The sequence below is a fragment of the Epinephelus moara genome, chromosome 22 (assembly GCF_006386435.1).
Source record: "Epinephelus moara isolate mb chromosome 22, YSFRI_EMoa_1.0, whole genome shotgun sequence".
NCBI lineage: Eukaryota > Metazoa > Chordata > Actinopteri > Perciformes > Serranidae > Epinephelus > Epinephelus moara.
Window position 1 is genome coordinate 27,357,352 of NC_065527.1, and position 15,962 is coordinate 27,373,313.

At 39.9% G+C, this 15,962-nt stretch overlaps 1 protein-coding gene across 1 annotated transcript; it reads left to right on the top strand.

Moving 5' to 3' along the window:
* Positions 1-2,679: 2,679 nt before the first annotated feature.
* LOC126384252 (chitin synthase chs-1-like) lies at positions 2,680-13,617 on the top strand. The gene is made up of 13 exons (XM_050035213.1): positions 2,680-2,770; positions 4,147-4,347; positions 4,542-4,657; positions 6,222-6,390; positions 7,606-7,785; positions 7,876-8,154; positions 8,575-8,758; positions 8,884-8,918; positions 9,023-9,087; positions 10,357-10,467; positions 10,589-10,803; positions 10,934-11,018; positions 13,543-13,617. The coding sequence occupies exons 1-13, from the start codon at positions 2,695-2,697 to the stop codon at positions 13,615-13,617; spliced, it is 1,791 nt and encodes a 596-aa protein (XP_049891170.1). The 5' UTR covers positions 2,680-2,694.
* Positions 13,618-15,962: the final 2,345 nt, after the last annotated feature.

Sequence of the window (15,962 nt, forward strand, 5' to 3'; positions counted from 1 at the left end):
GTCACCCATTCACTACCCAACCTGTCTCTTTCTGTACATTGGTCACATGGTCCCAGCCTTCCCAAATGGGATAAACACAAATTACTGGCTCATGATAACATGGGATATATACAAATGTTGGTGCATTACTTTTTGTAGGTATATGTACAAACAGTGTATGAGAACAACCTGCATATAAACTCTGACTGCCACAGATTAAATGACTGCCTGAGGATTAGAAAGCATAGTTTTCCTTAAATCTTGTCATCCATCTTTCCTCAGGTTCAGCAGTGTCCTGGTGGCTCGGCCTAGTGTTGGCCACTCTTCACCTCTGGTACCTCAGTCTGTATCGTATCCAGAGGACTCAGAACCTTTTCATCAGGAGGCTGTATGAAGGAGGATTTTTAGAGCAGTCCCTGCTTCTAAACACTCGATTCGACATCCAGACGACTGCAAAACGGAAACAGTAAGTGTGGGTTCTGTGTGTGTGTGTGTGTGTGTGTGTGTGTGTGTGTGTGTGTGTGTAGGGAAGATCCGGAATGCCCTACGCGTCACATAAAGACAGATGAACAGAAAGCATGTCAGAAAAATCCCTCCGAACATACTTACGTCACTTTTTCACGGTGGAGTTACATAAGTGTCAGGGTTAGGATTGGCTATGTGTTGTTTGGTTGGTGTGAGGTATCAAAAATGCCAATCTTATCTTTTCCAGATTCCAACCACTAGACCCAGTGAAGGTGTTCCTATGTGCAACCATGTGGCATGAAACCTACGATGAGATGATGAAGATCATCATTTCAATATTCCGGTAAGGTAACAGAGACAAGAAATGATCAGTGACTAATGTCTTCCTGGAAAACATGAGCTGTCATTTAGTAAAATATCTCTATTGCAGTGTGACAACCTCCAGTTTGATTGGAATAGAATTCCCATTTGATTCTTTAAGCCTCAATTTAACATCATCACATATGTTTCACGTGATTTTTGTAACTCTGCAGACTGGATGAATACAGGCCGAAGACTGAAGGAGAAACAAATGATGTGAATTTTGAAGCCCATATGTACTTCGACGATGCCTTCAGAGATGTTCCCGGTAGTCAGGGGCGCCACGTCAACACATACGCAGAGATGCTTGTGGGAATTATCAGAGAAGTCTACGGGTAAAAACTGTGAAACTCAAGCTTGACTTTATGAAAAAATAAAGAAATGAGACATCACAATAGTTAGACTGCAACTGTAATTTTACAGATTGTCAGGTTAAATGCAATTTAAGTATGTTATTTTTTGTCCTCTGTCACCAGCATCTTCTTAAACATAGATAAAAGCCTCTTCAAAAATCAGCAACAGATCCCTGATCAGAAGGTCATCAGGACGCCGTACGGAGGGCGTCTGGCGGTCACCATGCCTCATGGAAACAGTTTGGTGGTCCACTTTAAGGACAAGCAACTCATACGTCACAAGAAGAGATGGTCTCAGGTGGGGGAAAATGATGCAACACAGTGTAAATAGTTTGTAACATTTAAAGTGTCAAATCATATAAGATCATTGCCATTCCTTTACTGCGTCTGCTTGCTGATTACTATTTGATATTTTACAGGTTATGTACTTGTACTCTCTCCTGGGCTGGAAAGTTGGAGCCAAGTATTATAAAAGGTGGACGAAAGGAGAGGACGAGGTTGAGCTGAAAAAAGAGCTTCAGGTGAGATTAGGGAAAACACGTGGATGCACACACATGAACCAGTGCACACATTACATCATCTTACTATATAATGAATGACGAAAACTCTGTCTGTCTGTCTGTCTGTCTGTCTGTGGGTGTGTCTGTTCCACGTTTTTCTCCTCACTGACTTGGTCAATCCATGTGACATTTGGCACAGTGATAGAGGCTCATGGGAGGATGGGAATGAAGCAATATTACATCAATTGGCCAAAGGGGGCGCTATAGCAACCGATTGAAATTGCAAACTTTGAATGGGCATATCTCATGCCCCGTATGTCGTAGAGACATGAAACTTTGCTCATGAGGAACAAATTTGCCTCAAGAACCCATAACTTCCGGTTATATAGNCGCCTCAAGGTGACTGGAGAAATTTAACTCTAATTGGCAACTGGGTGGCGCTATGACAACAGAAAAATGCTCTGTGGCCGAATGTTGTTGTTTTTTTTTTTTTTCTAATTTTTGGTATGACTAAGTCATGGTATGGTATGCTGTACATAATCACAGAAACTGTCAGTGTGTCATTCTGTCAGTCAGTCAGTCAGTCAGTCAGTCAGTCAGTCATTCTACCAGTGCGGCCCACTTTTAAGTCAATACAACATATAAACACTTTAACTATCAGCCTTTCAGCGTGCTACCTCAACTACTAATGTACAGTTTTAGCCCACTAACTATCCCACTATTGGTAATGGTACTACTGTACTTTCAATAAAGCAATCGTACTATCAAATTCACTAAAACTCTGTCTGAATACATTGCTCTCCTCAATGGGTTCAGTTGACTATTTAATCTGCAATTTCCTATGACCTGTATCCCAAACACACACCATGTAAAACTGTACGTGGGCAACTGTGCACTCAATGGGTATGGACTAGTTATTTATTAATATGTGAAAAGTAGCTTAATGCTTCTGACTGCATCTGCTCCTTCAGAAAGAGAAGCACAACACCTACCTCCTGGCTTTAGATGGTGACACAGATTTCCAGCCGGCTGCTGTGATGCTGCTCATTGATCGTTTGAAACTGTACCCACGTGTCGGGGCAGCGTGTGGCAGGATTCATCCCACTGGATCAGGTTGGTCAAACACTCTAGAAGGAGAGGGATCATTAATAACCAGACCAATCAGCAAACATTTGAAAGAATTTGAGGACCTGAAATGTATTTATGCCAAAAATTGATCTTGGTCGATAGTTGGTGTTAGACGATTAAATGCCGGGATGCTATTGTCAACTGCATGTTAGAGGGTTTTATGTTGTTTGGTTTTAAAAGGCAACTACAAAATGTACTTGACAGTGTAAAGTTAGAGGAGCTCTATACAATATTCAGAGCACTCATTCAGCAGTAAACCATTATATGCTATGTAAAGATATAGGGAGTAAGGATGCCCTGAGCAGAGAATGAAGTCACGCTACCTTTGTTTTTGTTGTAATCTGAGTTTCTCTGTTCTTTGTTATCAATCAGTCTTTGTCACATGGAATTATGCAATTTACAACTCCAGTGAAATGAGAGTCCGTCAGCTCCTTTAACTTGTGCACTGTAATTTAGTTATTTTTTGCATCTTCTGACATTGTAGGTTGATGCCTTATATTTGTCCATGTTTTTGGATGGTTCTGGTAATCCATGGTTTCTGGCTTTGGCATAATTTAACTGTTCAAACCTTGACCTGGCTAGCTAGCATTTAGCTAGCTAGAAGTCAGAGGAAGGAGAATTTACAGACAGGTGAGTTGATTTCCGATGAGTGACTTGACCCCCACAGTCCAAGCCAACCACAAAGAGCACCATCAAGACATGCAAAATACTATAGAAATATGAGCCTAAATTTAGCACATATTTAGCAGGGCTGACAGAGAAGCGACTGAAGTGTCTACGCCTACTAATGCCTATAGACGTATGTGTGGTAGATGGTCGGACTGCACATGTATGTTAGTGCCTGTAAGTCCCTGTGTGTGTATCCCACAAGCTAGCTCATTGCAGGTGTTCTGCACTGCACTGATTTGGTTGTAACCACTGATAACGGGATGGTGGAATTGTGGAATTCCCAGCCCTGGTTAACACTGATTATGTTCTTAGCATCATTAACTGCTAGCTGCTGGCTCAGCCACGTCCATGTTGAGAGCCATATGCAAACAACCTCTAAATCATAGACCCACTCTGAATATTGTTTACAGCTCCTTTAAAGTAAGAGATGTCCAAAGCTAATTCATGCATTACAATGCCAGACCATGCCACATGCATCCATGTGTTGCCCCTTTTTGCCAATAAACTGCTGTTATTTGGCTTATGACCAATCTGTCCACAAAGTGATGGGTAGGTATCGCAGCTTTTTTAGCGTTTTTTTTTTTTTTGGTGTATTTTGATCCTCTTTCTACTTTAAACTAATTCACTTTAACACATTTTGTAGAAGGCTCTTCAAAACAAAGACCTGTAACAGCTTTGTATTTCCCTGACAGGTCCCATGGTGTGGTACCAGAAGTTTGAATATGCAGTGGGCCACTGGCTCCACAAGGCAGCAGAGCATGTGTTTGGCTGCGTGCTGTGCAGCCCTGGCTGCTTCAGTCTGTTCAGAGCAGCAGCGTTGATGGACGACAATGTGATGAAGAAATACACCATCAAATCCTCAGCGGCTCGACACTACATCCAGTTTGACCAAGGTATTTGAAAAATCCAAGGAGCAGTCAGCTGATGTACTACTACAACTGGCTGTGCACAAATTATGGATAAAGATAAAAGTCTCACCAAAACCAGAAGTAGTTTACCTGATAAAAACTTTAGTAATGTGGATTTAAATAAAAGTTAATGGTGTTGTGGTAGATTTCACACTGTTGATCTCTAATGGTCCTTGCAGGTGAGGACCGCTGGCTGTGCACTCTGCTGCTGAAGCAGGGATGGAGAGTGGAGTACAATGCGGCCTCTGACGCCTACACCAACGCCCCAGAGGAGTTCAAAGAATTTTACAACCAGGTAGGAGCCACTCAGATTTGTCAGCAGCTGAACTCTGGTCAGCACATGTTGCCAACATGTGAAAAACGTTAATAAAATTGTTTGTGCAACACTCTTTGGACCAGATTCAAGTGCCAAACCAGTTTTGGCTATTAAAAGAACTTTGCTCTATTGTGTACTGTCATAATCACTAAGGAGATAATTACCAGGTGTATGTCAACATGAAAAGGTCAAGTACAATTATTTCAGCAACTACAAGATTAATATTGTCTCAATTATGTAGATGTGAAATAAGATGTAAAATGAAATTAAAATGGATGTCAGTCATTACTTTGAAAAGATGCCCTTAAATAACTTAGCTGGTTAAGTTACTTAAATGACTGCAACAATAAAACATCGCTTTCCACACCTTTTTGAATGAATGAATTAATGTGGGTCCATATCACACTTACATGGCATAAAATGGATTCTGTCATGTGTTTGTTGTTAGTTCATGCAAAAATGAAAATGAAAATACCAAGATATATAGCCAGCTTATTTTATATTTTTGCCCTATCCGTAGTAATTGCAAATATTTTTTTTACAGGAAGAGAAATAATAGAAATAGTTTTGGTACTGTGCAAAGGTTAGTTCAGAAAATTAGCTTATTGTGGTTTTATATACCTTGACCAAGCAGCAACCCCCAGGCTGAAAAATGAAGCCAACACAAAATTATCAAAAACTGCACTCTAATGGCTACGTGAGGCTGAGCTCTATACAACGCACAACTTTACAGCAGAAATAAAGATGTATACAGCCTAGAACAAAAAATGATTTGGTCTCTATAGTTAAGTTTTTATCGTTCATCACAACTGTACAGGAAGTGAATTGTTATATAACTCACACGTTTACATTTTATTAAGGCCTAAAGTCACGCATAATCTAGGGACTGCTTTGGGTGACAGGTGGGTGCTGTCCGTTGACAAGTCGCTACCATGGCGTCAAGGGTGGTTAGGTAATATAATCGAGGCGTGACCCCAGATTCACAGAGTAAAGGCGTTGCTGTATCCGTTGCTATTTCAGTTCGTTTTAAGGTCATCGATTTAACTGTTACATTTTGGTCGCCTAAAAAAGTCAGTGTTTGGTTATACTAAAAGATCCTCTAAGGAGTCCAGTTTTTCCAGTAAGTACATTTTGTACAAATATTTTTAATTATGTGTTCACTAGCAAAAATTAGCATTTGCATTATTACTGTTAGCTACAGCTGTAAATGCACCATGCTACCCAAGCTGCTAGCTGAGGTTAGGTTACCTCCACTCTCTCACCCAAATATGGTCACTTCTGGCTCAAAAACGGTGATGGCAGAAATGCCAAACTCAATCCTTCAGAATTGGAATCTACAAACCAATGGGTTACGTCAAGGCTATGTGGCTACTTGAGCATATTTTTCCCAGGTAGTCTACAAAATGTGATGATTCACTGGCTTCTTTTACCTAACTAGAAACAAGCTGGTTGTTCAACTGAAACTACAGCAAGCTACAAATAACTTGATAATGCCGCCATCTTGTCTGACATTTTTCTTTCACACTACTGTTGCCATTTTCAGCGTCGGCGATGGGGACCATCCACCATGGCCAACATTGCGGACTTGCTGGGCTCTACCAACCTGATTTCCAAGAGGAACCCGTCCATGTCCAAACCCTACATGTTCTACCAGCTCTTCAACTTGGCATCGTCTATCCTGGCGCCTTCCACTGTCATCCTTATTATTGCAGGTCAGGCTTGCTTTAGAGTTATGTCATTTTCTTTCTGCCAAAAAAAAAAAAAAATGATGCATTCATTAATGTTCAGAAGTTTATTTGGTTATGAAACAAAGTTAAAATCAAGTCATCATTTAATAACCTACATCTGAATCAATCATTTCAGTGACATTATGATAAATGGAAATTCTAGCATTTATCACTATAGTGATTAAAGGTTAATGCTAATGTATGGATGTGGTTAAGTAAATTAGAGCATCATAACTTAAAGGGATAGTTCTGATTTTTCAAAGTGGGGTTGTATGAGGTGCTTATGTCCATAGTCAGGGTATTACCTACAGTAGATTGTAGTCGTCATGCCCACAGTTTGGGGAAGCAGACAGGAGCACTGACATGGAAGCTAAGCCATGTCAGTACTGGTTTGGACAGGGGTCAGCAACAAAATGTATTTTAGCCAACTAAAAAAATATCAGTTTAAGTGTACGCTGTGTTCAGAATATTTTCACTGCTTTACCTTGCCATCAGACAGCCCTTTCTAACAGGGAGCTGAAGTGATTATCTACACTCATACATTCATTTCCGTGGCTGCTTATTCTCTTGAGGGTCGTTGGGGGGGCTGGAGCCTATCCCAGCTGACAGGCGAGAGGCAGGGAACACCCCGGACAGGTCGCCAGACTATTGCAGGGCTATCACATAGAGACAGACAACCATTCACACTCATATTCAGGGCTCCCTCCTGGGATCGAACCAGTGATGGCGACAGTGCTAGTCACTAGACCACTGTGCCGTACGCTCTTTTTTAGTGAGTTTACTTTGCAGGACACTGAAGTTGCTGGTCTTCCGCTGCCTTGATTTGTGTTATTTTGTGATGAAGCAACATAAGTTATAATAACATAAACAAACTTACTGAATGAGGCAGCGGATGTTCAGCAACTCCCGTGTTCTGTGGGGTAAAATTACTTTTTTGTCAAAGGACTGAAGTTGATTTTTTTAGTTGGCCAGAATACATTTTGCTGCTGCCCCTGTCCACAGCAGTAAATTACTTTGCTTCCGTGATGGTACTCCTGCCTGCTTCTACAAATTGGGTGTGTGCCAATCACCATCTACTGTATGTATATAATAACTATGAATAAGTGCCTCAAACAATCCCTCTTAAAAAAAATCTCAACCATCCCTTTAACGGTGTGGTTGTTAAACCTGTTCTTTTGTTTGTCTCTGTCAATCATTCAGGTAGTTTGACTGTGCTGCTAGACGTTCACCCCAGTGGTGCTCTGATCATGGCAATCATACCTCCGGCTGTCTTCCTTGGCATCAGCTTCAAGATCAAGTCAGACACTCAGATTCAAATTGCAGCAGTCATGAGCATCCTGTACGCCTTCCTCATGATGATAGCAGCGATTATCATAATAGGTACATAAACATGATAGTCAACAAAGCCTGTTCACACTTAAAGGCTCCTGCCTTCTAAGCCTCATTTTCCATCTGTTTTTCTCCCATCAGGCAACATGGTGCGGGACCAAACCATCATGAATCCAAGCAGTCTCTTCATCATCGCCCTTGCCAGCTTTTACCTCTTTACTGCACTTTTGCATCCTCAGGAGATTGGCCTGGTGATCTATGGCTTGCTTTATATTCTGTGCATCCCCAGCGCCTACCTGCTGCTGGCTATTTACTCCATGGTCAACATGAACAACGTGTCCTGGGGCACCAGGGAGACAGCTCCTGCTTCTGGAGCCGCCAAATCTGCAGCCACCACTCCACAAACCAAAGCCCAAAAAGGTAGATAGTAGTTGTAACCTGAAAAATGATTAGAATATATATTGTGCAAACATCAACCTTCAAAGCAATAAAACCCCCAAATATTATAGCCAGTTATAACTCTTTTCATGTTTGAGTAAACTTTCATACATGTGTAATACCATTAATCATGTCTTTATCAAATTTATTCACCTTGATTTTAGTAGAAAAAGCATCAAATTAAAGTCAATTCTTGATAAACTACATAAGTTTTAGGGGATTGGTTGATAAGAGTTCTAAAATAGGCAAAAAATGACCATTACATGTTTTATTACATCTATGTTACACAACCATTACATGGTTGCACTGTCAGTACTAAAGGTTTGGACGAAGGCCATTATTTTTTAAAAGCTGCTTCACTGTATGTTTGACTTGAGCTGATACTGACTGTTACTCTTGCAGCCAAAAGCGCCTTTATACAGTTTTTCTCACGGGCCAAATGCTGTAGAAAACTCTGCTGTAGAGACAGTGAAGATCAAGAACGCATCCACAGCCAGGAGAATTTGAGCATGGAGGCAATGGAGCCTGAACCTCAACCCCAGAACACTATTGTGGATGATGTGAGCATGCCTGTGGAGGAACAGAGGTGAGAAAAGTAAAATAAAAGTATGTATATGCAGCATGTTTAGGATACATTTACACTGTCAGTTTGCAATGTGCAAGTTATATGAACTAACTGGTTTGTTTCTTATATTTCTTGTTTTGTTTAAGGCGAGAGGAGCCTGCATTCACCTGCCCTAACCAAAGTAAGTCCTCGTATGAGGCAATTTAGCAAAAATAAGTTGTAAAAATTGATGAGTCACATGCGTTCATGTTGTGTACTATTTTCCCATCTTCCTCTTTTCTCCAGATTGGGTCGAACAACTGCAGAGTTTGTCTGCTGACATGCGTCTACAGGAGGATACCCTCAATGAGGTGCGAATATCTCAATTTATCACTCAGTGTAATTGTCTATTTGAAACTGTAGCCCTTTTAACACAGAGATTGCGCTATATGAAAGCTACAAGGTCCCTTTTTTACACCGCCTTAGCCACCCAGTGAGTGATTTTAGATAGCATCCTGGCATCGTGCAAGCAAATGAGGCATTATGGGCGTGATGTTTACCACAACATCCTCAGCCCCAAGTATGAACTGTATATGTAACATATGTGTTAACAGTGCTTTATAAATAATAACAATAGCATTACATGAAAATAACAATCATTTATTCTCATCCTATGGTCAAAAGATCAGGAGCTTCCAGACCTCATTGTCTCCCCAGTTTGCAGACATTTTTGACAGCTGTTCTTCTTCTTTGAGTTCTTTGCTTTTTAAATCTCCTGCAGAAATACCCTGAACAATTTTGTGTTATGTGTGGGTGACACACATTATACGTTGTCAAAATGTCACACCCCTCCCATCTATTGTCCCGTCCTGCTGGCTGTCCCTTTTACACAGACATTAATTTGGAGCTGTTACCACCTTCGCTGTTGGCTTAAAGGCAAGACAACTCCATCCCCCCCGTTCAGTGATTGTACCTTTGATAAAGAACAGCGAGGTGGAATAACAGCACAACATTCCCTCCTTGAAAGGGACTTGTGTCTCTTTACTACCACCGCTAAAGATTGGGTATAATCACACGTCTGTCCATTTGTTAATAAGGTAACAGCCATATTGGCAAGAAATTCATTGCAAAAGTAAGGCACCCTTAAATTTTGTCACCCTGTGATTGTCTGGGCCATATTTAATGTTTTTAATCTAGTGATATTTAATCCAGCACTGCAAACAGGCCAAAGTGGAATGTTGCATTAACATCTTTGCAGGTGGTCAGAACACTCAAGTTTTAAATGTTTATTTCATTTAAAACTTAGCTGGAGGTTGCATGTGGATGCTGGGTAGGGGTGGGGCTGAAAGAGCAAGCAGCAGAACTGATGCAGGGCAGCAGCGGCATTGACAAGGGGAAGGAAGAGCTAGGAAGATTTTGCAGCTTGAATAGACTGCCAAATTGGGAGGCTCTGTTTTGTAGATGACATATATTGAAAGTGATGTATGACGTTTATTGTCCATATTTGATGTTTTTTGGGAAGTAAAAACAATCTTATCTCATGAGGACTTTGGCATGCACCATTAAATACAGAAAGAAGCAGCATAATACACACATGAGGTGTAGCACTTTTTTAAAATACTTTCTGTATTTCTCTGCAGGAGGAGGATCAGTTCTTCAGAGAGCTGATGGCCAGATACCTGGAGCCTATTCCTGAGAACAAAAAGAAACAGAAAGAAATGGCTGAGAACCTCAAGGAGCTGAGAAACAAGGTGACTATCAGAGTAATGTTTTAAACTTCATGTTGGTGATATGTTAAGATTATGCTGTTTGGTGTTTAATGCTGTCAAATGAATAACAATATAAAATTAATCTTTTCCCCTTTTTCCATAGATTACCTTTGTCTACTTCATTTGCAATGCCTTCTGGCTCATAGCGACCTTCACTCTCCAGGTCACAGACACACCCATCTTCATCCAGGTGCCAGAACTCGACATCAACCTGGAGTTCACCGGAGACTATATCTTCATCGACCCTCTGGGCTTCATGTTCATCCTGGCCTTCGCCTTGCTGGTGGTAGTCCAGTTCTTGGCCATGCTGTACCACAGGTCAGCTCAAATCAAAGGAGTGACTTCTTTTAAAACAGAGGTTGAAGTTTATGATAAATAAAGATCAGTTATTCCTTTCTAACTTTCTTGTTCTGTTCTTTTTTTTTGTTTGTTTGTTATATTGTTTCAGAATAAACACCCTGATCCATTATGTGGCCTACCTGGATACAGAGTCCCCAACTGAAAAACAAATACAACAACAGCCACTCATAGAGGTACATACAACAGCTATACTACTATTCCTTCTACTTCTACAGTTACTACTGCTGCTACTGCCATTGATGACTTTAAACTTGATGTATTTAAACAGCATACTTAATAAATGCATTTCAGTATACTGAAAATGTCCCATAATGAAGGAATGAAGGAAATTTTTGGGCAAGGCAAAGTGAAATGAAATTTATTGATTACCGAGAGACAGTTGTAAAATACCAACAGTGTAAAGGCTTCAGCAAATCAGGACCAAACATAAAAATATAATCCAACTTGTTATTGTATCATTTGAAGGAATTATGTTGCGTTAAATGCAAGTAAAACTAAAACTCTGGCTTTAGACCAAGCAGCAACCTACGAGGCTGAAAAATAAAGCCAATATGGAAGTGTCAAAAATTGCAGTTCCTCTAATGGCCACTTGGGGCTGGTTTGAGAAGCCAGTCAATCTTCAAAGACCCCCATGATACAATGCCCAACTTTATAGTGATGGGATTTCTCGTTCACTTGTGAGAGCCGGTTCAAAGATGCGGTTCATCCGTTCGTTTTTTTTGTTTGTTTGTTTTGTGTTTTTGCTGTGCATGTTTGTGTGTGTGTGTGTGTGTGTGTGTGTGGGGGGGGGTGTTAATGGGTTCAACGACGAATCGCATTGCNTTTGTGTGTGTGTGTGTGTGTGTGTGTGTGGGGGGGGGGGTGTTAATGGGTTCAACGACGAATCGCATTGCTGATTTATTGCATCACGTGATCTGGATATTGTAACGTGGACCCAGAATAGACTTCACAGATATAAAGTTTGGTGTAGCCATAGCAACGCCCTTTATAAACAACAAGCCTGTCAATTAGTGATGTGATGTTGGCAAACGAGCCGAGTCTTTGAACTGGCTCTTTGAAGTGAACGAGTGAGCAGCTGTACTGTCTTTCTCCCTCACAAACTAGTCTCTCTCAACTTGTTCCGGATCAAATAGTCTGAAATTAATGTATACAGAGTAAATTAAAGCAAAAAACAAAGAAATTAGGAATTGGCTCGTTCACTCTTAAGAGCCGGTTCACTCGTTCACTTCAAAGAGCCGGTTCAAAGACTTGGCTCGTTCGCGAACATCACATCACTTTACAACAGAAATAAATATGTTTACATTCTGGTATAAAAAACAGTTTTGGTCCCTTTAGCTAATTTCCCCCCTTCATGACAACTGTACAGGGGGTGCATTACTATATAATTCACCCATTTATATTTAATGAAGACTTAAAGCAGGGGTAGACAACCTGCGGCTCTGGAGCCATATGCAGCTCTTTAGCCCCTCTCCAGTGGCTCTCTGTGGCTTTGACTAAAGATATCACATGAAAATGATTTTTTTTTTTTTTGGTAATATTTTCATTTCTATTTAACACTGTTGTAGGCCTGAAGACAGTCTCACTTACTTCTTACTTGCTGTAACCTATGCACTAGGCTTGTTAAAAAAACTAAAATGTGCATCATACGTCTACAGCCTGTTGCTTTTCCTCTACATTTTGCCAGACCTCAACAGTGCTGGCTAGACTCAGAGGAAAAAACAAAATTTGATAGTGCATGTTTGCTTTAACCGCCAATGTTAAAGTACCAAATAGTCATAAATAGCCCAATGCAGAGGATTCATCTTATGGTAAAACATATGTTTGTATGCTCATTTTAGATTACTTTAGATTTGATATGCAGTGTTACCATAAGGCTCAAAAAGTTTTGGACCTCCGGGCAGATTCTTTTGAATTATATTTGGTCAAAGATGGCTCTTTTGATAGTAAAGGTTGCTGACTCTTGGCTTAATGTTACACATGATTAAGGGCATGGCTGTTTTGGGTGACAGGCTGTCTGCAAGGCCTCACCACTGTCTATGAGTCACATCCACCCCTCACTCCTCCACAGTCCCAAATATGTTCACTTCTGCCTCCAAAAAGACACGATAGCGACGGCCAAAATGCTAGACTCGAAGCCTCAAAATGTGAGTCCCCAAACCAATGGGTGGCATCACAGCAGTTATGCCAAAATAGATACTTTGTCAAAAATTTATGTGAAAGTACAGATTTTACAGTATTATCAATATTAGATGAAAAAGCAGTATTGAGACCTATAACCTCAGAGAAACTCAGGAAAACACACTTCATGCCCAACAATAAATCACCAGGTTTCACCAGGAATTCTATAAACACGTTTGGCAACTCATATCCCCTTTGTTTAATAGAGTGGTCAGTCATTTCAAAGCCCTTGGATAGTGTTGGCGCTGTGATTCAGTCTTAATGTGCATGTTCTGAACATACTGTACAGTCTCTCCTTAATTAGATGCATCTCCTGAGTGACAAAGCCAAGTGACCAATTAATGTGTCAGCCACTGATAGGTTCATAAGCTTTAAGTTGACAGCTAAGATTGATGGCAACGTATTCTATTATACCCCACCCTTCTAATACCACCGTTAGACTGGAAAAATTGTTGGCAGGTCATGTGTGCAAAGTTCTAGGTGTGGTAGCATTCATGTGATCATTTGAATTCCTGGCAGGTCAACGATGATGAAAACGAAAGCAGTGATTACCCGATCTTCCAAAGAAACCCTGATGGTGGAACTCTGGTGTAAACAAGGAAGAACTAACCTGTTTTTAGCACTTTGGAACAATAAGTACTGTATCTATGACTTAAAAGAAGCTACATGTAACTTATTTAAATTGTTTTCATTGAGTTGATTGATATTTTTAACAATCCAGTGCCTCTCATAAGACTAATGATAATGATTCCACCAAAACTGTAGAACCAGAACGCCACAACCTCAGTTTGTGTGTTTGTGTGTAAATCACCATGGCAACATCAAGGTCGTACATTAAATGCTGCTAATGACTGACAGCTAAGGCTCATTATTTTCAGTTTTTAATTAACAAAACATCTGGGTTGGTATTTGATTTGCATATAAAACGTAGATGAATAAAAAGAAAGTTGTTTTGATATAAAAGTTGAGAGAATATTGGTCCCTTACAGAAAGAGTCAAAGACTGAAACTGAAAAAAAATTAGCCTTACTGGTGACGCAGTGAATCACTGTCACTTTATATGAAGGATGTGACTGATATTTTACTTTAAAATATCTTTTGCTGTGATTGATACTTGATTGTCATTTCGATGCAGCATGAAGAATGAAAAAGGACGAACTGAAGGCATTTCAGCCCACTCCCAACTCTTAATTAAATACAGGTGCTTTGTCAGTGGACATCAGTATCAGACACCAATGCACATAGGCACCCTTTGCGGCAGTATAAAACACACTGGCCAACTGGCAACTACCATAGTATACACAATAAGAAAGTCTGGACTTTCACCCGGAACCCTGTTTGTTTGCTGCGTGAAACCAAAAGTCAGTGGAGTTATTTTAATAACAATGTAGTGTGCTAGTATGTGTAGCATGCAGTGATGTATGTCGTGTGACGTTACACGATGTAAGCGACAACTCTACATATTTAATGCCAAGCCATGTCTATTTGCAAATCTAACCAGTGCAGAGGATCAAAAAGGAGAGGCCGGAACTCCCTTTATTGAGGACAGGCAGGTTACAAGCTTGAGATAACCAACCAGCACTCTGCATTAAGTGGGAAGTAATCAGGTTGTTGGCACCTGGAGAGAAAACAGTGGAGGGAGAGAGAAAGAAAAACAGGGAGGAAGAAAACACGGCACAAAAATGCCCTTTTCCCCTGCCTGGCATGCAGCAATGTTTTTGTTGCCTAAATTTAAGGAAATATACCAAAAATTAAGTGTTTTACGTACGCTGTAAGTTTTTCCGAAAAAGACTCAGAACAGAACATTTCCTGTGAAAACGGGAAGTGTGTTTTAAAACGACACAATCCATGTCACAAGCATAAATTGACACGCCATCCTTGAACATCCAAAACTGACTGAGGGTACTTACAGTAGTGCATCATGTTTTGACTTGGTCCACTGACATAGTGGTGGTATTTGACAAGTTGGGATGAGAACTTGTTGTGCATATTTTCATTTTAATCACTTTTAATCCTGATTTTGTAATGTGCTATTACTGTTTGTTACACATGTGCCTTGAAAAATCCTGTAGTTTATAAAGAAGGATGCTGGTCAGTGAGATGAACAGCAACAAATATTTAAATTGTGCTTTGATTTGTAACCAATAATGATGGTGTGTGAAGTTATAAATTATATATAATATTTAAAAACTTTTAAATTTAAACTTGATTATTGTCCTTACTTCTCAATAAAGGACTTTGATTAACGTCTCTGATCTCATATTGTCTTGAATATTTAGATATTCTATTTTATGATCTACAATTTCAACATGACATTGATAGAAATGCAGTGACATTACTCAAAATATGAATACAGTGGAAAAACTAGAAAAGCACTCAGAGAGTGCAGACCTCCGCCAAGTAAGTGATATTCCCTCCCCCTCTGCATCAGATTTTGCAGCCTGCATAACAATTAGGTTATTTGTATAACTATCATTATTAGGTTATATATGCCTTCACCATGGAGACACTGTGGTGTATTTATTTCGTTTTTATTTTGTACCAACACAGAATATAATGTTTTTTTGTATTTTTCACTTTATTTTTTTCCAACACAGAACATTAATTTCAGCTTTAGAATTACAACAATATTTAGCAAGTAGAACAAGACGTGCCACCATGTACTCAAAGTACACATCAAATAAAATTTCTCCAAACACGTTTCTTGTTATTTTAGGTAGTTATTATCACGCTATTGTATGTTCAAGTGTTCATTTCCCCCGATAAGCTGGTTTTAATTCGTTATTTGATTCTATAAACACAGTCTGACCATCTCGAGCTTTTATTTTGGTACTTCCGGTGACCAGCAGTGTGAATTTGCATATTAGCTAAATATTTAGTTTCACCCAGAACATTTAGATTTAACATTTAACATTTAGATTTATATTTAGCATTTAGATT

Excerpts from the sequence above, each read along its gene's own strand:
- LOC126384252 (XM_050035213.1), top strand. The coding sequence starts at position 2,695 with ATGCTGCTCATTGATCGTTTGAAACTGTACCCACGTGTCGGGGCAGCG. Across the intron at positions 4,348-4,541 it reads CTACATCCAGTTTGACCAAG|GTGAGGACCGCTGGCTGTGC; the intron begins GTATTTGAAAAA and ends TGGTCCTTGCAG. Across the intron at positions 8,759-8,883 it reads ATGCCTGTGGAGGAACAGAG|GCGAGAGGAGCCTGCATTCA; the intron begins GTGAGAAAAGTA and ends GTTTTGTTTAAG.